This window comes from Mandrillus leucophaeus, unplaced genomic scaffold (genome assembly GCF_000951045.1).
Source record: "Mandrillus leucophaeus isolate KB7577 unplaced genomic scaffold, Mleu.le_1.0 Scaffold58, whole genome shotgun sequence".
NCBI lineage: Eukaryota > Metazoa > Chordata > Mammalia > Primates > Cercopithecidae > Mandrillus > Mandrillus leucophaeus.
In genome coordinates, this window is record NW_012106252.1 from 2,109,044 (window position 1) to 2,129,581 (window position 20,538).

The 20,538-nt window shown below is 46.1% G+C and overlaps 1 protein-coding gene across 1 annotated transcript; it reads left to right on the forward strand.

Annotated features, from left to right (window-relative positions):
- The first annotated feature begins 2,742 nt into the window (after positions 1–2,742).
- On the forward strand, positions 2,743–7,993 carry LOC105553005 (keratin, type I cuticular Ha3-I). The gene is made up of 7 exons (XM_011998894.1): positions 2,743–3,644; positions 4,653–4,735; positions 5,450–5,606; positions 6,861–7,022; positions 7,114–7,239; positions 7,418–7,638; positions 7,849–7,993. The coding sequence occupies exons 1-7, from the start codon at positions 3,135–3,137 to the stop codon at positions 7,964–7,966; spliced, it is 1,377 nt and encodes a 458-aa protein (XP_011854284.1). The 5' UTR covers positions 2,743–3,134; the 3' UTR covers positions 7,967–7,993.
- Positions 7,994–20,538: the final 12,545 nt, after the last annotated feature.

Here is a 20,538-nt window from a genome sequence, read left to right on the forward strand (position 1 = left end):
TCTCTTAATTGTCCTCATTTTAATAACAACTTAATTTTGTTGTGACTATCTTTTGTGAACCTTATTCTGGATAAGCAGATTGCTGTCGAGTAGAGTCACCATTGTTTGACCTATTGTTCTAAGTTGCTCCAAACAGATGGTATATAATCTATATCTGATGGGATATAATTATGTTTCAATTACTCCAAATTGTTCATATATAATTGTATCATCAATTTAGAAATAACAATTGAAATCAGAGAGTAACAAGAAACTGTACTATTGCTGAATTCTATCTTTATTTACACATTGACTCATAATTCTTCTTCAACACAGCATATCTATGGATAACAAGATGTCTTTCTCATTGCCCTTGATTTCTGTCCTTACATAATAGCAGATCAGTTCTTCAACTGATTCTTCAACATTTCTTCAACATTTCAGTAGGATGGTGGTGGGGATGATAATGCAGTGGGAATCAGAAGATCTGGGTCCTAGCTAGATGATAGTTTCTCCATTCTCCATTCTGAGCCTCAGTTTCCCCTTTGTAAAATGAAGGGGTTGGATGAGTTGACCATTAGGATCCCCAATATCTCTCTTGTTTCAAGGTTTTCCCTCTCTCTTTTAACCATTTTCATATTTAGGATCTATGTTAGGAGGTGAGAGGGAGGAAGAGAAGAGCCAAATGCGAAGCCGTCTGGTTTTTGGTCTGTAGCTGTAGCTGGGAGGCTTGGAAGCTGCTTGGATTGGTAGCTGTAGCTGGGAGGCTTGGAATCTCTGTCATCTGCTTCATCCTCTGCTAGCAAGGACATAGGGAGCCCCTCCTCTTTCTGGCCAATGTATGCCTCCTCAGGCACATACTTGAATTTTTTCCTCATTGCCTCTTTAGGATATCAAATAAGGCTTGTCTAACGTCTTGTGACAAAACAGAAGTGGTGTCATATGCATGGGCAGTCCAGATTACTCATGCTTCTTGGATAATTGTTCCTAAATAATAAACTATTGTGAATCATCAAGTTCAGACAAGTCTGGCATCTGCTTAAAGCACACTCCAATTATTGTATGAAAGTCTGTATTGGTAAGATCAAAGCTCCAAGCTTTATAATCAGATATATAAATGTATTGCAGCAGAACTTCTCTTAGTAATGAACATCTCAATTCTGTGTGTTTGAAGTCTTGGTTTACCAAAGTTCACTGTGGACATTACTTTAAGAATATGCACAGGCACTGCATACAGCAGACACAACTGTGTGACCCTGGAAGGGTCCTGGTAACTTTCTGGTCAAGGTAGCCAATACCCTTTCCATGGTCCTGATCATGTGCGGCCCCTTTGCTGCACTTGGCACTTCTGACGTCACCTCCTCTTGGAAGCACCCTCCTTCCTGTCCTTCTGGGATGCCATGAACTTGTTCTTATCATTTTTTTTCTCACCATTTCTCCATTTATCACGGATTCTTTTTCCTTCTCCTGATCTCTGATTGGGAAATTCTCCAAAGTTTGGTCCTCAGCTCCTTGTTGCTCTTCTCTTTGTACTCTCCCATGGCCCAGTGCTCTAACTCTCTCACTTGTACTAAACCTTATCTGTATCATCATCCCTGCCATAAATTCTAGTCTTATATGGACTGTTACAATAGCCTCTTTGCTGAACTCTTTGCCTCCAATCTTTCCTTCATTTTTCTAAAACAGATAAATATTTGCTAAAACATTTCCTAAAACGACTTTTATCACACCACACTTAGGTTCAAAAGCTTATATTGGCTCTACAGCTTCTGGGGAAGTCCAAGCTGCTCCACTTCACCATTGAGACCCCTACCACAGGGTCCCCATACAATCCCCCATAAAGTTTTAATGTCTACCATTTCCCTTCACAACTCTCCCCTTCCTGCTGCCTAGGCTTACCCTGGTCCTTCAACCATGCCCTGGGCTTTCCCACCCCATTCCTGTGTGCACATTATTCTCCTCACCTGCACTTCCTACTTTTCTCCCCTCTGCTTCTTAGGAGCCTCCCCATCCCAGCACAAATCCATTCTTGAGAGCCTCCAATCCTGGAGGCGCTCACCCTCCCCAGTGTGTAAACTACTCACTTGCCACTTGTCAACTCCTTCCTCAGATTATTATTTCCTGTTCATCCCTTCATCCCTCTACACACACCCAGTCAACAGTGCCTACCAGGTGCCTAGAGCTGGGAATTCAAAGACAAACTAGACCCTGCCCTTGCCTTCAGGGAACTCAAATAGAGAGAGAGACAAGCACATAAGTCATGACAGTGTCATGGCCAAGGTAAAAAGAGAGCTTGGAGAGGAGAAAGGGGCGACCTGTCTGAAGAAGGGAAGGAAGTAAGCCGTTTATACTTAAGCCGCATATTGTGATGAAGAGAAAAGAGATCTGCTTTGGAATCCTAGCTCCACAACTTATTATCCCTTACCCTCTATGCCTTGGTGTGCTCATCTATAAAATGGGAATTATACAATTTATCTTGAAGCGTTGTGGTGAGGAGTAATGGACATCTCAGTTCTGCATGTTTGAAGATCATGTTTGTAAAAAGGATCTAGTCTGTGAAAAGTGTCCACACTACCTTGGGCTTGTGCAGGTTCTTAACAAGTAAGAACTTCTGACTATAGCATTGGTTCTATCTCCCACCCCTCCCAGTGTCTATTACATTACCCTGGATGAAATTGTCCTCGTGGATATCTATTATTTGGTTGACTGACGTCATCATGGACATGAAAAAGGCCCATCATATCAGGAAACGTGGCCATCAGGAACTGCCCCAGAAAGGATCTATTCCTCTTTCTGAGAACCATGAATTTGGAATTCAGTACTTGGAAATGTGACCTAGCAAAAGACACATAGGCAAGAGCTATGCTTTTCCATTTCACCAAGGAGAGCCAGAGGTGTGCCAAGGAGTTGGGGGCCTCAAGTCAGGAAGCAGAACAGCAATACTGTCTCTTGACCTGCTGCATCCCACTGATGAAGGCCAGGGCTTTCATGAGTCCAGGTCTTTGAAGTCACACCACGAAGCTCTTGCATCATGACACACAGCATGGAAGAGGAGTCCTGACTTAGCGAGAAGCCCAAGTAAAGTCTTTTATGAGGGAAGAGACTCTTCTGAAGAAACACAACAAATGTAGGGAAGGGCTTTTGACAATCACCAAATGAGCAAAAAAAAAAAAAAAAAAAAAAAAGGTGGGGGTTGCCTTACGTGGCCACACCCTCCACGGACGAGGTATAAATGCTCCCTGGAGGAAGGAGACCCACTGCTCTACAACTTGGAGATTTTGGACTCTGTCTTCAGCTGGGCACTCCCTCCCTGCACCATGTCTTACAGTTGTGGCCTGCCCAGCCTGAGCTGCCGCACCAGCTGCTCCTCCCGGCCCTGCGTGCCCCCCAGCTGCCACGGCTGCACCCTACCTGGGGCCTGCAACATCCCCGCCAATGTGGGCAACTGCAACTGGTTCTGCGAGGGCTCCTTCAATGGCAGCGAGAAGGAGACCATGCAGTTCCTGAACGACCGTCTGGCCAGCTACCTGGAGAAGGTGCGTCAGCTGGAGCGGGACAACGCGGAGCTGGAGAACCTCATCCGGGAGCGGTCCCAGCAGCAGGAGCCCTTGGTGTGCGCCAGCTACCAGTCCTACTTCAAGACCATCGAGGAGCTCCAGCAGAAGGTGAGGAGTGGGCGACACAGTGCCTCCAGTAGGAATTTGTCGGGAGAGAATCCAAGCTGTGATTGAGAAGCCATGTGAGCTCTTGATGTGAATGGAAAGCTGAAAACTGGCCTTTCCATTTTGCTTTCTTGAGGGCCCATCTCATCTTAGACTTGGGACTGTTAGGTCTAAATATTTGCATAGTGTTAGTCTATGTGGAGGTAGCAGTACTTTGCATAAATGAGCTGTAATTAAAAACTACTTCTGAATGCTTCCATGTGCTTGCCAAGCTCCAGAATTATTACCCTGAGGTGACAGAAAAGGACTGAGTCCAAAGGAAGCTGGGGAAACGGAATCTTTTGTAAAGATTGGGCTGTTTCCTTTCTCCCTCATCTGAGCGTTTTGCCCCTTGGACTGCTGGCTGCCTCTCTCTTCTGGGTTCCTACTTACCCTGACTTCATTGTCCTCATCTTCATAACTCTGGGCTTCTCCTGGTGCACAGTGTCCAGTGAGAGCCTAAAACGTTTGTCCAAAACTGGGAAGATTGGAAATTACCTAGGACAAAGTAGTCCCGGTTGTCTGGGACATCTGGGAGCATGTGGCTTCTTCCCTGATCCAGTCCTCTGCAACTGCTAGTTTACTTGATTGTCTTTTCCATTTGATTGAAAGTTTCTTGAGGGCAGGATCAAGCGCTTACCAATTTTTGTATCCTCAGCTCCTAGTATCATGCCAGAAACATAGTAGGTGTTTTTCATAAATGTCAACTATTATTGTTGTCAGCTTCTCGGTATTGCTCATTAGGATAGAAAAAAAGATTATCTACTTATACTTTTTGCATATTTTGGTGTTCTGTTTTTTGAATATAATTTTGGAAATATTCATTGAGTACCTACTGTATATAGAAAGCATTTAATAAGATAGGCAGTGATTTCTCATCCTGATCCTTCCAAGGACGTGAATTAGGAAGGACTGCTATTGGCGAAAAATTACCAAGTCCTTGCTCATTCTTGAATGTTTTGGGCCTTCCAGATCCTGTGCAGCAAGTCTGAGAATGCCAGGCTTGTGGTGCAGATCGACAACGCCAAGCTGGCCTCAGACGACTTCAGGACCAAGTGAGTGGGCAAGCGGGGTGTTGCTGTTTATTTTTCTTCTCTGGCTGCTCTCCTTCCCTTTAGCCTATTGTCAACACAAGTTAAACAAACACTGACTGAGCTATGTTCTAGATGCTTTGCCCAAGATTCACAGAGCCACTGCACACCGTGGTTCAGAGATCCTTTCTCCAGGCCTTAGACTTCCTTTCCTCCTACTTCTCCTCTGTGAAGTGACATCCCTAGTCGTACTGTGGGTCAGTGTAGACATGTTGGCCCCTGATGTTCTCCTATGCACAGAATCCATTCATGAGAATGAAGAATGTGGAAGTATATTATTTTGGAAATCTTACAATTTATTGGCTTTTATCCTAAATCCATTTGCTTTCTTTTTTCTTTTTTCTTTTTAGAGACAGGCCCTTGCTCTGTTACCTAGGCTGGAGGACAGTGGTGCAATCATAGCTCAGTGTAACCTCAGATCCTCAGATTCCTGGGCTCAAGCAATCTTCCCACCTTAGCCTCCTGAGTAGCTAGGAATGTAGAAGTCTATCCACTGGATCTTTAAACATAAAATTACCAGTGCGTTTTCTTCCAGCTTGATGCTGAAAACCTAAACAAAAGAGATGGCTATAAAAACTATAAACCCTAATTTCTAGTTGCCTGACAAACCAAACCAAAGCAGAGTCAAGGCCAAGCCTATTCCTGCCCAGCCTGTCCCTGACCCTCCTATGATCACAGATATGAGACTGAGATGTCCCTGCGGCAGCTGGTGGAGTCGGACATCAATGGCCTGCGCAGGATCCTGGATGAGCTGACCCTGTGCAGGTCTGACCTGGAGGCCCAGGTGGAGTCCCTGAAGGAGGAGCTGCTGTGCCTCAAGCAGAACCATGAGCAGGTGAGTTCCCTGAAGAGTGATGGGCTCAGACTCGCCAGGGCCTGTTTGATAACTGTCACAGGGTCCAGGACAGGCTGTCAGTAGAGGCTCAATTAGCCGAGGAAGTAATTCTGCATACAAAAATGGATATGTAGAGAATGAGTAGTCTAACAACCTGTGATATGAGATTAGGATTTTTCTGCCAGAGGCAGGAATGAGAGTGAGGAAGTTGGCAAGCCCAGTAATGAGGAAAGTTGAGTAACAAGGCAGCAGCCACAGCCTCTCCTGCACCCTGGTTAGAGTGCACACAGCAGCAATCTTCTATTCCAATTCTCCATTTGTAGCTGGAGAAGCCAGGATGGCCTAGGCCCACCAGGCAGAGAGGGCTGAGCTGGAACAAAATGCAACTCTCATTCCTGTCCAGAGCTCTTTCTGCTGTTCAGTGTTGCTTGGAAACAGCCTTGAGCAAAATGCTCACTGTTACGGCTAAGTCAGCTGGACAAAAAAAGAAGACATGTATTTTATGCAACCTGAAATCCAAGAGCAATGTAAATAGTGACAGTTAATATTAATCAGGTGCTTAGTATGTGCCGAACATTGTGCTTAGTGCTTTAACTCTGGAGGCAGTTCTCATTTTAAGATGAAGAAATTGAGGCTTCAAGAAGCTTCTAGAAGCAATGTATTAAGTGGTAGAGATTGGGTTGAATACAAATTTGTCTGAAATCCACCTAAGCCCAAGGACCAAGCTATGCTCAGCAGGGAAGTAAACAGATATTTATTGCTTTCAGCAAAATCTATGCTGGTGGAATCAACAAATCACGCTTTAAGTCTCTTCTATGCCAGGATGGCAGATTTTGAAGTAAGCATTCTGTATTTCCTCTTCAGCTAGACTCTGTTCTTTTCATTATCCATGCTTCAGAGTCAAACATATGAGGCTATATGGTATACTAGCAAAAACACTGAACTGGGCATTTGGGGACCAGAGTTTAAATAATGGCCTGCCATGTATCAGCTGTGAGCCCAAATCACTGAATCTCTCTAAATGAGGAGTGGTGCATTTAATACAAAGGGCAGAGAGAGGTCATGAGCTTGAAAGTACTTTGTAAAAAGTGTAGTATACAGATTAGTCATTGAATATAGATCCTGGTTAATGAGAAGATCAGAGGGAACAAAGTTTCCTGAAAACTTAAGAATGATCAGAAGTTGAATTGTATTCTCTTAAGGAGAGCACCAAGATCCTTTGTGAAACTTAAACTTTTGCCCTTTCTCAATCAGGAGGTCAACACCCTGCGCTGCCAGCTTGGAGACCGCCTCAACGTGGAGGTGGACGCTGCCCCTGCTGTGGACCTGAACCAGGTCCTAAACGAGACCAGGAGTCAGTATGAGGCCCTGGTGGAAACCAACCGCAGGGAAGTGGAGCAATGGTTCGCCACGCAGGTGGGCATCTAAGCACATGGCCACTCAGGACCCGAGGTGACCCAGGGCCCTGGAGGCAGGGTCTGATCCTTTCCCCACTTGGGTGTTTCAGACCGAGGAGCTGAACAAGCAGGTGGTATCCAGCGCAGAGCAGCTGCAGTCCTACCAGGCGGAGATCATCGAGCTGAGACGCACGGTCAATGCCCTGGAGATCGAGCTGCAGGCCCAGCACAACCTGGTATTGTGTATTGTTCTGACCTGCTGGTGAGCGATGGGAAGTTGGGAGGCAGAGTCCCGGGGATGCCCCTGGGGCCACACGCTTTCCTTAGCTCTTGGAGCTTGTGAGTTCTTTGGAACCCCATGGAGGAACCTTATTAGGAGCAGCTCTCTGACATTCCTGATCTTCCCCACCACAGCGAGACTCTCTGGAAAACACACTGACGGAGAGCGAGGCCCGCTACAGCTCCCAGCTGTCCCAGTTACAGAGCCTGATCACCAATGTGGAGTCGCAGCTGGCGGAGATCCGCTGTGACCTGGAGCGGCAGAACCAGGAGTACCAGGTGCTGCTGGACGTGCGTGCCCGGCTGGAGTGTGAGATCAACACGTACCGGAGCCTCCTGGAGAGCGAGGACTGCAAGTCAGTATGGGGGTAGTAATCTTTTCCTTGGGGCATGTGAGGTTGCTGTGGAGATGGATAGTCTTCTTGATGAAATGAATTTATAATTTCGAGCTTTTGTTTGGAGGCAGTCCAAAGGAGAACAATATTCTTATACAAAGCCCTTTTATTATTTTCCAATCTCTTCAGCTCATTATACTCTAACTTGCTTCAATGATTTTCTGCCCACAGGCTCCCCTCCAACCCCTGCGCCACAACAAATGCATGTGACAAGTCCACTGGGCCCTGTATCTCTAATCCCTGTGGCCCACGTGCTCGGTGCGGGCCTTGCAACACTTTTGGGTGCTAGAGGCCCCATGACCAGGAGGAGAAGAAAGGCATCAGTCACACCTCAACTCTACTTCATCCCAACATCTCCAACAGTGAACACACTTTGGAAAGAGGCAGAAACCTTTCTATCAGCCCTGGCTTCCAGGGGTCAGCTCTAGCCTCCCACTGTATTCCCTGGCTTGATTCTTCAGCATAAGGCTGCAAAATCTGTCTTCTGAGTCACATAGAGAGACCTACAGCAGGATCAAGATCAAGTAATATCTATCATCATAAAAATGCATTTGCATAACATGTTATACTTGAACAAAACTTATCTAAATGCAATTTAGGGAAAATTCAATTAATTGTGACAAAACTGATGGGCATGCTATGAAACAGAACATAATTGGAATAAGTCTTCCTTGTCACTCTTGGTCTTTGGAGACGCAATAGAAATCCTTTGTTAACCTCCTAATAAACTCTTTTTCAAAAGTTATAATTGTCTGTTTCACTCATTAATTCCAAAATTGGTTGTCTTGTATACATTTAAAAAATAACCAGTGTTTTTCCATCAGATGAAGGGGTTATTCGCCCCATATATGGTCTGTGATTTCCTTCAATGGAAAGTCTCCCTGAAAGACCATTAACCTGCATTTAGTGTTTGGGAAGAAGGTGGTGGGAAAGAGAACGGCAAATTCATATGAAGGTGTCTTTACAGATACAGGAACTATTTATTTTGAAACATTAAGTGGAGGGATCTGAAAACATTTGGAGTAAAAAAACCAAAAACTGTACTAAGGTAATATATATCACCTTAACATATGGTATGTAATCTCATATATACATATACATAACCACATATTATATAAGCATATGTACACCACACACACAGGCGTATGCATGTTTACACACACACATGCACACACACAACCACGCTGTGCTGAAATGTTTAGGTAGAAACTAGGAAGGAGCAGCAAAGGGTAGAGGAATACAGTGGCCAGGAGGAGTGTGGGGTCTGCTAGGCTGGATGGTAGGGAGATGCCTTTGGTTCACCTTCCTCTCTTCGTCCCTGCCTTGGCACTCAAGGACTCCTTGCGACTTTCTGTATTTCTATGATGTGGGCCTGGAACTCTACGCTGGAGTTCTCTGCTAAGTTTCTCTGCTCAGTTGCCTGGGGTCCGCGTCAGATGATGGAGAACTGTGAGTGGGTTATTTGATGGAAAAGCCTCTTTTGTCCTAGTGAGCCTTGAGCTTTGGTCCCACCTGTTTTTATTTAAATGCAGTTGGGACCATCGCTTTGTCACATTACTGCCTTCAGTGGCAACCAGATTTACCAATGTTTAAAAAAACAAAAACAGCAGTCAAGTAAGGAAACCCAAGGCCCAGCCCACAAATGAGATTGAGTCTCGTTTTTCACTTCTCTACTCCTACTTTTCTAAATCAATGATTGAAATGAAGAGATTGAGAATGGGAACTTTTAATAGAGATGAGAATATCCTCAACCTATGAGAACAGGTACAGAGGGGCAGGAGGTAGAGTAGGGGTTGGAAATTCTCTCCAAAACTTGCAGACCATATCCTTAGGTGTGGTAGAGATGTCCAGGGAAAAATACCCCAAACCCTCCATTCAGGGCTGCGGATACCAGAGGACAGCTAAGGAGACCAGCCCTCAACACTTGCTTGTGGCCACCTTCTCGCCTTAAGTGTGGACCAGTCCTCTCTCTTGCGTTAGGGTTAACATGGAGGGAATGCTGAGTCTCAAAGATTGATCACTCACTACTCCATCTGTCTTCGGCAGCACAATCCTATAGAATAGAGAATAGAGGATCTGAGAGTCTGGGCTCCTTTTTCGTGGAAGATCATGTATACAAAACATTTCTTTATCTGAGTTTGGAAGAGAAGAATCAGCAGAAAAAGTCTTTATCAACTTTAAAAATAAATAACCTGGATAGGATACAGATTTCAATTAAATCAATGTAGAAAGTCACCTCATCATTAATCATGAATGTCTGCTGCCTGCTTGGAAGGAGGAGATAAATAATGGGTTCAGAACGCTCTCTTTCTCTCTTGTATATTTCAGCAACAAAGCAGAGGCAGGAAAAAAAAAAAGCAAGAATTCTTAAACGCGAGTTTCTGTTATTCAACCCTGGGCTTTCCCAGGTGCAAGCTTAATTTCTCTTTTCCACAGGTTCCCAGGTCTGCAGTCTCTGAGGTCATTAGCTAGAGCCAGGCCTTCTCAGAAAACACTGCTCTGAGGGGAGAGGCCCATAACAAGGAAGCAAGGAAACCAGAACCCAGGAAATGTCTCCTAATCCCTGCCCTGCCCCTTCCTGTGAAATAAACCATGATGGTGCCAGGCTATGAGTCTTACCCACTAGGAGATGGTGTAGGATGCTGTGATGAGAAGAATTATGGCTTGTTTTGGAGGCAGCATTTTTGGGTCCTGGTTTTGGGTATATTGTTGGCTGCCCTGACCATCAGAGTCCTCTTTTCGAGAGACCTGGCAGCCTCGTGGGGTTGTGAAGATCCCCTGTGTATGGAAGTGCTTTATAAATGGTGCAGCACGGTACCTATGTAAGGCTCAGTATTCTTGTCATTGACACTTTGACTTTGAATACAAATTCCTGGGCTCTTGGGGTCTAAGTTTGATATTGTCTAGTCCCAGTAAAACATTCTACTCAGTCTCCTACAAAGTCTGTTTGCTCCTATTTTTGATAGACATGAACTGAGCTCCTATTGTCTCAGTTTGGAGAGCTTGCCTGAGAGGTGACATTTGCATTGAGACCTGAAAACAGAGAAGAAACAGAGCAGAGGGAAAGAGCTTTCCAGAGAGGGGGACAGCAAGTCAAGGAAAGGAGTGAGGCGGATGCCTCTGAAGGAGGGAGCAAGGCCAGGGCATCTAGAGTGATGAGTAGGGGAGGAGCAATCGGCCTGTACGTGTGGGCAGTGGCCAGGGTACATGGGGGCTCGCCAGCTCTGCGGGGGATCCGATTTCATTTCAAGGGAAGAGGAAAGCCTTGGGAGAGTTAAAAGGATTAATTTGATTGACACTTTTTTTAAAAGGAGCGTGTTGGCAGCTGAATGGAAGATAGGCTTACTGAACACTAACGTTTAAAGTTTCGTGATAGTGGATGACAGTTACAATTCAGGTATGTCTTTTTTTATGTTTCAAAGAAGAATCACTGACATCTAATGACTGCTCACCTTTCTCATCAAAAACAGGGGAGTCTGGAAGCAGGCACCAAAAGTCACAAGAATGGCTCCAACTCTAAAAGGATATGAGGATGACACGGCCTGTCCCTTGTTATTGCAAAATGCACACCAACAACTTGATGAAGTTACGCGCCAGGCAGGTGGGCCCCGGCCCCGCCGGGCTCCTGGCTGAGCCTGCTGCAGGTATGCAGAGGTAGCGTTCCCTCACCCTCACTTTTTTTTTTTTTTTAAACATGTAGGGACAAGCACAGGACTGAAATGTAAAGCCTAGGGAAGATGTACAGCCTCCCCAGTCAAAGACATATTTACAAAAAAAATCAAACACGTGCTCAGCTGCGGCCTGGATGTGATGGTATCTACACAAGATGACTTCCTGCAGCGTCATGACCCCGGCAAGCTAAGGCTTGGGTGTGGCACATGGGAGTGAGTGTGTTTAAAGTTTTAAAAGCGGTTAAAAGGCGCAAAAAGAAAGGCTAGAAACCAAACCCCAGAAAAATCATGCATTTGAAAGTGGCTGTTTTAGTTTTCAATCTGGTTTCAGTCTTATAACTTCTATCTGTATCTCAGCCTGAAGTGTGTTACTAGGCTTTTTAAGCCAAGGTTTCTTAAACTGAAAATGGGAGACTAATAACTACCTCATTTTCTTTTAAATAAGGGTAGAATGAGATTATGTTGCAAAGATGCTCAACCCAACGAGATACATTGTAGGTGTCCAGTAAACGGAGTTCCTATTCACTTCCTTAGCAGCCCTGCATTCTGACCCCTTTCCTATTGCTCAGGACACAGACTCCACAGCCTTGAGAATCAAAGGTTTCGCTCATTCGAGCCCTTCAGTACCCAGGTGAGAATCTAGTTTCAGGTCTTCTCAAACTGAGGGTTGTAGAAGACAGGCCAGACGGGGCAAGAAACTGAAGAATCTGAGCTCGAGGGCTGAGAATCAGAGAGAAAAGAATTCGGATGTGCCTGCATGCATCTGCGTGGGTCTGTGCACCTATGCTTGTGTGTGTGAGTGCAGGTGTGTGTGCGTGCTGTGTTAGGAGGAAGATGGCTAATTATGATTATGAAACTGGTGGCATTTTCGCTGATTATAACAATCAGAATTTTCAAATGGAAAGATTAAAGCACAGAGCTGGTGGTGTCAAAGTCATAGGAATTTCAATCACTTTATGGGAACTGATTTCCACTTATGCCTATTTTCTTTTTTCTTTCTTTTTTTTTTTTTTTTTTGAGACAGAGTCTCGCTTTGTAACCCAGGCTGGCGATATCGGCTTATGGTAAGCTCTGCCTCCAGATTCACGCCGTTCTCCTGCCTCGGCCTCCCGAGTAGCTGGAACTACAGGCGCCTGCCACCACGCCCGGCTAATTTTTTGTATTTTTAGTAGAGACAGGGTTTCACCGTGTCAGCCAGGATGGTCTCGATCTCCTGACCTTGTGATCCACCCACCTCGGCCTCCCAAAGTGCTGGGATTACAGGTGTGAGCCACCGCACCCGGCCACTTATGCCTATTTTCTACACAGGAAAGCAACAATTAAGTATATCATTAAAAGCCTGGGTAAAATTTAACCTATTTGTATTTCATTTTAATAATTATTTCAGACATGCACATGCTGACTTTGTCTTGGTTGGTCGTGAAGACTGGCTGACTGCTGGCCACTGTGAAACATGAGGGTTGCCAAGACCCTGAGAGCAGAGACCGTGTGGTCCATTGTCAAAGAGCCAGGGGGACATGGGGGAGGGTCACCATGGGAAGTGACCACAGGCCATGCATGGTAGTGCACAGGTATGACCGTCACAGAGGGACGTGCCTCTAAGAAGGGTGCATTCTGGGGGCAGGGAAAGGACATAGATGAGAGAGTTTCAACCCGTTCTTGATAAATGCTTAATCAGATTGGTTCCCCAAGGCAGCATTTCATGAACGGAAGTGCATAGACACTTCAGCGGGCTATGAGAGGGAAAATATTCCATGGGTGAGAGATGGAGAGAGGAGCATCTGGAATTGTGCAGCTGAGCTTTGGTGAGCTCTGTTTCACATGTGGATGTCAAGGATTTTAGAAAAGCCGGTGTCTGCCTCACTGCTGTCCGTTTAACTGAAGGTTTACACTTGTGCTCTAAGATTGTTACTAAAACAGAGAGAGAAAGGAGACAAAGAGGAGCACGAGGAGGAGGGAGGGGGAATGAGTGAGGAAGGAAGAAAGGCAGGGAGGAAGAAAGGAGGAGGAGAAAAAAACAAACTGTTCTATTGCAGTTGTCTTAGGCGTTTAGTAAATTGTCAGTTTTTTTACTTGGTCGTTGTTTGCCGCCCTGTTTCTGTCACTACCTTGCCTTTGTCTCCATTTCTAGCCCCATGTTCACCCCTTGGATTTAATGGTAGATCCAGCTTTTCTGGTTCTGGCCTTGGGTGCCTCCAGGGCATTATTGGCCCCTATTCTCTCTAACTTTTCCTGATTCTGGCCTTTGGTGCCTCCTGATATCTGCCCCCCATTCTCTCTAGCTTTTTCTGCTCTTGACCTCTTAACCAGGTCTGCAGTAACCGCTGTGCACCATTAATGGTTTAGAGAAAGGCTCTCTCTCTGGGTGGATGCAGCCTGCAGGTGCCTGGTTTGGCAAGCAGCACATAAGCTGGTCTCCATCCCACCCTGCAGCTGGGTGCTCTTGTGCCTGGCACAGCTCATACCTGCATATTGCTGCCTTGGAACAATCCATACAGCTGGCTCAAAACCTCGTCCCTGGACTCCATCCGGCCATTGTCCCTGCTAGATTAGCACTTGAGTCAGACAGTTGAAATAATTTTGAAGAATTTTCACATTTTTAAACTGATCCTTGTGGTACTTTTATAGCAGACACAAAGTAGGCACACAATAGGTGCTCAACAAATAATTAATAATCTGCCTGCCTGAAATGCGTAACCTATTTAGGGCAGAGAAGGAGATGAGGCATAGAGGTGTTGCTTGAGCAAGGTCATGCAGCAAAACAAGTTTTTGTTTATCAACAGAAGATGCACTTAGGCAACTGAGAAGAGCAGTAAACATGTGTGTACAGGATTGTCTTTTTTCTAATGAGAAGGGAGTAATTCTTCCTTCTCTCAACCTTGACGCTGTTTTTTGAAGGCAGTATGTTATTCTTAGATTAACAATCATGACACTCACAGGATTAGATGTGAAACTTCATGGTGAAATAACTTCAGTGGCAAGAACAGGGGTACAGAATGTAACATTTGAACCAAGCCCAACAGTAAACAGAAACTAGGAACTAAACTGGTTTGCCCACACAAAGATTGAATTTGTGCCAAGGGTTTTTCCAGTTTTCAGAGGTGCTTAAGCATAAACCCAGAAAGTTGCCTGACATGCTCACATCCCTGTGGCTCTGTGATATGCTGAGACTGCAAAGTTTTGGTCTGGTCTGCTGCCCTCTTTTCCATAGAGCTCTGGGCATCTCTTGCTAGACATAAAGCTCAGGGGCTGTTGAATCAAAGGTGGTCAAATGTAACCATGTGAGGCATCCATTCTAGAAAGTTTTGGATTATAATTGAGAGAGTCAGGATGTGCCTAAATTTTTTCTTTTTTTCCCCTTTAGTGATCATTAGGTTAAGCTATGACTGATCACAAGTAAAGACCTGGTGAAAAAGTGAACTTCTTTTATGGACCAACAAGTTCTCTCAAATTCACACTAATTGTATATCCAATTAGAGGAGTTGATTGAAAAATACCAGTTCATTGTTTATGTTAATATTTTTAAAGAACCTAGACTTGTGTATACATTTACAAAACCATAAAATGCTAGAAGGACATACATATCAAATGTATAATTGTGTTTGTCTCTGGGAAGAAGAGATTGGAATGAGAACGGATGTGAAAGTCAAGGAAGTTCTCAATGTTGTATTTCTTGATTTTAAACCCACTTAGAGCAAATATGAAAAAATATTAACAGCCACAGATTCTAGGTAGGAAAGCACAAGTTTTAAACTATATTTTCTCTGTTCTTTATTTTTTTGACTAGCTGTTTGTTTTAAAGTATTTTATTGCTATTAAAAGAAAACAAAATGCAAAAGAATTGGATGGAAAAGCAAAGGCTAATCTCTTTATTTCAGCCATTAATAATTGTGGTAATCCTCGGTGTTAAACCTTGAAGTCTTCAGGGCATTGCTGTTTATCTGGTGGAAACTTATGATGCTTAGAATAGGCTGAGTAACCTGTAACGTCTTGTGTTTGGCCCAGGACACCACAGTCCCAGGCACACAGCGGTTATTTTTTTCTTTTTTCCCTTTAGTGAACATTAGGTTAAGGTGTGACTGATTACAAGCGAAGACCTGCTAAAACAGTGAACTTCTTTGGTTGGACCAACGAGTTCTATCAAACTCACACAAATTGCATATCCAATTAAAGAAGTTGATTGAAAAATGTCAGTTCATGTTTATGTTTGTATTTTAAAAAAAGTAGACTTGCATATACATTTACAAAACCATAAAATGCTAGAAGGACATACATATGAAATTTATGCATTAATGTATATTAAATGTATGTCCTTCTAGCATTTTATGGTTTTGCAAATGTATATGCAACTCTAAGTGATGGCAAATGACATTTGTCCAGATCCCTCCAATAAGGTATTTGTGTGAAGGTATTGTGATTTTCATACTTACTATGATAAGGATAAGGTCAGGTGAGTCAAAGGTCACTTTATAAAAAACCTAACTGCTTTGTTACAATAATTTAAGGCTCTCCTGGAAGCACTATACAAGGTTTAAACAATGAGTATTTCCCCCTCTCTGATGGACTGGGATGCACTATGTCTCAAGGGGAGCATGGCGATGCTATTAACCATAGAAGCATCAATAAAATACGTGTGTGTTACCAATGGGGACCACATTTGGGTCGGTTCATTTCTCTTTAAGATATCTGTCTAGCGGATTCATTGTCTTAGGATATTTTGCTGCCCAGGATGGAGTTTCCTTTTTCAAATACACATCCTTGATTTTTATTGAGAATATCTTCCAATGATATTTTCTTTGTCAGAAATTTTGCAAATAAAAGTAGAAAGAGAAAAGGGATTTGTGGAGAGAGAGTTCCAAGATGGCAGGTGATGGAGTTTATGGTGGCATGTGTACCCCAAACAAAACGCAGGCCTGGGAAGGGCCTGGACAGCTTTTCCTGGAAATAGGAGACTGGGAATGAGAGGGAGTGTGGATTCAACATGGATCATCTTTTCCAGTCCTTACACCACTCCGATGTTAGTAACTCTAAAGTATTCATACGTTTGCCTTCAGGGCTAGCCGAGAGGGCTTCTTTCCTCTCTCCTTCCAGTAAGGAGACAGGGAAGAGGACCACTTGCTTCTCTCCTCCTAGCTTCTTGCTGATGGGAAACTTGAGAGTGTCACTGTCTCCCATCACCCCCAGATGGGATCATGTAGATGCAGGAAAACAAGCTCAAGGCTCCCACGGATCCTACATTATGGTGAGTTGTATAATTTTTTCATTGTATATTACAATGTATTAATAGTAGAAATAAAGTGCACCATAAATGTAATGGGCTTGAATCAGCCCCAAATCATCCCTTCCCCTCTCCTTGGCCCATGGAAAAGTTGTTTTCCACGAAACTGGTCTCTGGTGCCAAAAAGGTTGGGGACTGCTGGTGTAAATGCTTCTAAGAATAGATACGTAACTTAAGGTTTACATGGTACTAAAAATACGGGTTTAAATGCTAATAAATCTGGATGCACATGAAAACATCTCTTGCTGTGGTCCAGTGAATCTTGACCATTCTATCACAGAGACTTGCAGCTTTGAGTTGGAGCTGTCCCCTGGACCTGCTGTCCACAGCACACCCCTGCAACACACACACACACATGAACACACACACATGCACATACATACATGTTCAGACACCTGCACACATATACACACATGCTGTGCTTCATGCCCTCACTAAGATGGCATGGGAGGGAATGAGTGTTTTTAAGAGAAATGAAGACAACTCAGGCTTCTTGTTCTCCTGGTGTTTGCACAAGTACCTTCTCTGCAGACCATGCTTCAATCTCTTTTTTGACTTTCCCTCTTAGTGAAAGAGAGAAGTAGAGCCCCAGCATGTATCCGACTGCTTAGGGTCCAACCCAAGTTCATAAGCTTCCTGGGGAGCCTAGTGAGATGAAGGCACTGCAGAGCCTCCCGAAAAGAGGCATCAGCTTTTGGTGGAACCTTGAGCCCAGGAAGGTGGGACATTACGGTTCATCAAAGACACAACCAAAATCCAGTGAGGAATGGCAGTCATCAAAAGTTTTATTCTTCAAGAGAAGGAGTTCTCAGGGGCTGTGGGCAGCAGGCACAGAGCTCTTCAGTGCACGTGTGGGCAGGTGACGGCGACCTGCAGTTTGCACTGGGAACTAAGATCAAGAGTGACCTGACCTCTGCTCATGCCCATCTCTCCCTGTCTCTGTACCTTTTATGTCTCTCTTCTTATCTCTCTCCCCATGCTACCTCTCAGCCTCCTCTGTCTCTCTCCCCATCTCTCTTCCTCTCTCTAACTCCTTTCTCCCCATGTCTCTTTCTGTCTCCTTCTTTTGCACGTCTCTCTCCCTTCTCCTCTCCCTCTCTGCCACTGTTCAGGCTCCTGTCCCATCCCCCGGCGCAGAGAGGTGCACGCAGGACTCCTAGGCTACCTTCCAGGGCACACGCACAGGGCTGCAAGGCCTTGGTCCCAGCACAGCGCCCCCACCTCCCAGTGCCCTCAAGGTCAGGGGTGTGGAGTGTGCTTGTGCTCTCCTGGGTGGGCACCGCACGCTCCAAGAAGCAGAAGCTGTAGGTCACTGCTGGCTTGAGTGGCACGCCTATTGGACTGCTGGCTTCCAACCTGTGATCTGCTGAGGCCAAAGCAGAGGGCACCTGCCAAGGCCCTACCCTGCACCAGGGTTGGGGTAGAGGTAGGGGTAGTGGTGGGAATGGCAGCAGCCACTGCAATCCGGTCCTTGCCCGGCATCCCGCCCTGAACTCTGCCATGCAAGGCCTCCTCTGCCACCCTTTCCCTGCCCCTCACCATCTCCACCCCTAGAAAGCCCCAGGCACAGGCTCCAGAAATCTCCTTGGATCCAGGAACTAAGAGCAACCACTGGGCCCCACAGCCCCTAGGCCAGGTGTCAGCCACACCCACTGCATGCTGATAGGTCTTGGCTCTCACTTATGCCCCACCCCAAGCCAGCCACACTCTGCCCCCACACCCCCCAGCATAACCACCTCTTCCTGACTTTAGCCCTGACTGACAGCGCTGCCTCCTGGTAACCTTTCTCCCTCGCCACAAGGTCCAGGCAAGCCCAAATGCCAGCACCCGCCACCCCTCTTCCCGGGAGCCACTCTATTGTCTGCTTGTCTAGATGTCTCAACCTCATTTTACCAAGATAGAACAAACAACAGGATGAGCCCCCGGCCTCTCCCAGGAAGATCTGGCAAAACGCTCTCCATTTAGAAGCAGGAGCAGTGACAGGACCTAGGGATGACCCGAGGCTTGTCACCCAAGCAGCAAGAAGGGCAGGGAGCCCAGTTTTATGCCCTCACCTTGGGAGGACATGGCCAGGGCTCCACAAGGCCCTGTGGGGGGCTGGCAGGAGAACAGATCCACCCTCCTTTTGAGGAAGCAGGCCCCACCCCCAGGAAGCAGCAGAAGGGGGTGCACAGGCAGAGCTCCCGCAAGCTGTAGAGCAGGGTCAGCAGTTCTGCACTCAGCTTCAGCCCCTGGGGAGCTGCAGGACAGAGTGAGACCCTGATAGGGTTGGCTCTGTGTCCCCACCCAAATCTCATCTTGAGCTGTAATCCCCATGTGTCAAGGGAGGAACCTCGTGGGAGGTGATTGGATTATAGGGGGCCGGGTTCCCCCATGTTGTTCCCCTGATAGTGAGTGAGTTCTCAGAAGAGCAGATGGTTTCAAAGCATGGCACTTCCTCGTTTTCTCACTCACTCCCTCCTGCTGCCTTGTGAAGAAGGTGCCTGCTTCCCCTTTGCCTTCCACCATGATTGTAAGTTTCCTGAACTGTGAGTCAATTCAACCTCTTTCTTTGATAAATTACCCAGTCTCCGGTATTTCTTTATAGCAGCGTGAAAACAAACTAAGACAGACCCCTTCTCTGAGGTGCCTTCTCCTTAGGCCACCAGCTGCCCCCATGCTCCTCCTCTGCCCCGTGGTCTTTCTTTTCCCCTCATGAGGCCCAAGTGATCTGCATGGCCAGCCCCAGCCCAAGCCCCATCCTACTGCAGGCCTGTCTAGCTGGTGGAGAGGCCGAGCTCCTTTCCTGACTCCGAGGCTGGCTGATATGCTCTCTGGATCCTGGAGGAGACTGATTCTCTCTCCTCATACTGGTAGCAACGGCTTCCAAGATCACAAAGCTGGAAAACTGGTCTTTTTGTTGTCTCCACTTGCTAGGGCTGTAGTTGGGACAGTACTAGAGATGGGCCAATGGATGAATGGATGGATGAATGGACAGTAGTCCAGGGAGGATGTCCCCGTCTGTTCAGTTTGCACTGGTTCCTGTGCAGTCACATAGCTCCCTGCTAGCTGAGTTGAAATTAAAACCCATTCAGTCTGACTCATGGGGCCTGTGGACTGGACTCTCCTTTTCCCTTCACACCCATCCCCATTCAGTCCGTGAGTAAATCATACAGGTGACACCTTCACAATGATCCTGAGGTGACACTACTCATCGCCTGCCTTCTCCCACCTAGTTTGAGCACCCTTCATTACTTATCTGGACCAGCCAGCTGGCCCCCATCTCCTCCCCGCTGGTGTGGTGTGGCCTGTTAACACCAGAGCCACAGCTGAGCCTGCTTCTGGCCAGGATCCTCTGCTGGCTCCCCAGCTGGTCTGAGTAACAGCTAGAGCCTTGCAACAGCCTCAGCCATTGAACCTGGGACTTCTCTCCCTGAGCTGTCTGCTGCTCGCCTCTGCTCACACCAGGTCAGATGCAGACCTCCCCTCTGGGCCTCAGGCATGCCGGTCATGCTCCTGCCTCAGGGCCTTTGCATGAGTCATTCCCACTGCCTGGAATGCTCTCTGCCAAGATATCTGCTTGGATGACCCGTCACCTCCTGCAAACCTTATTTGAACCTTTCCTCATCAATGAGACCTACAACCCTGGCCATGCATCTGAAGGCATCCAGCACAGAGTATGTGCTCAATACACAGACGAAGCAGGACAATACATGAGACAGCTGTCCCTCTCCCAGGACCCTGGGAAATGCTGGGGATGGGGAAGATGTTCAGATGTCAAGAGGAATAGGGCCCAGCATCTGGGTTCTCATTCCAGTGCTCTTCCTGTTCACAGGAGTGGCAGGGCTGCACATTTGGAGCAAAACTGAGATGAGTTTCAAGGGCCACTGAACATCCTCCCTACCCACAGTCTTTCCTAGTGTCCTGGGAGAT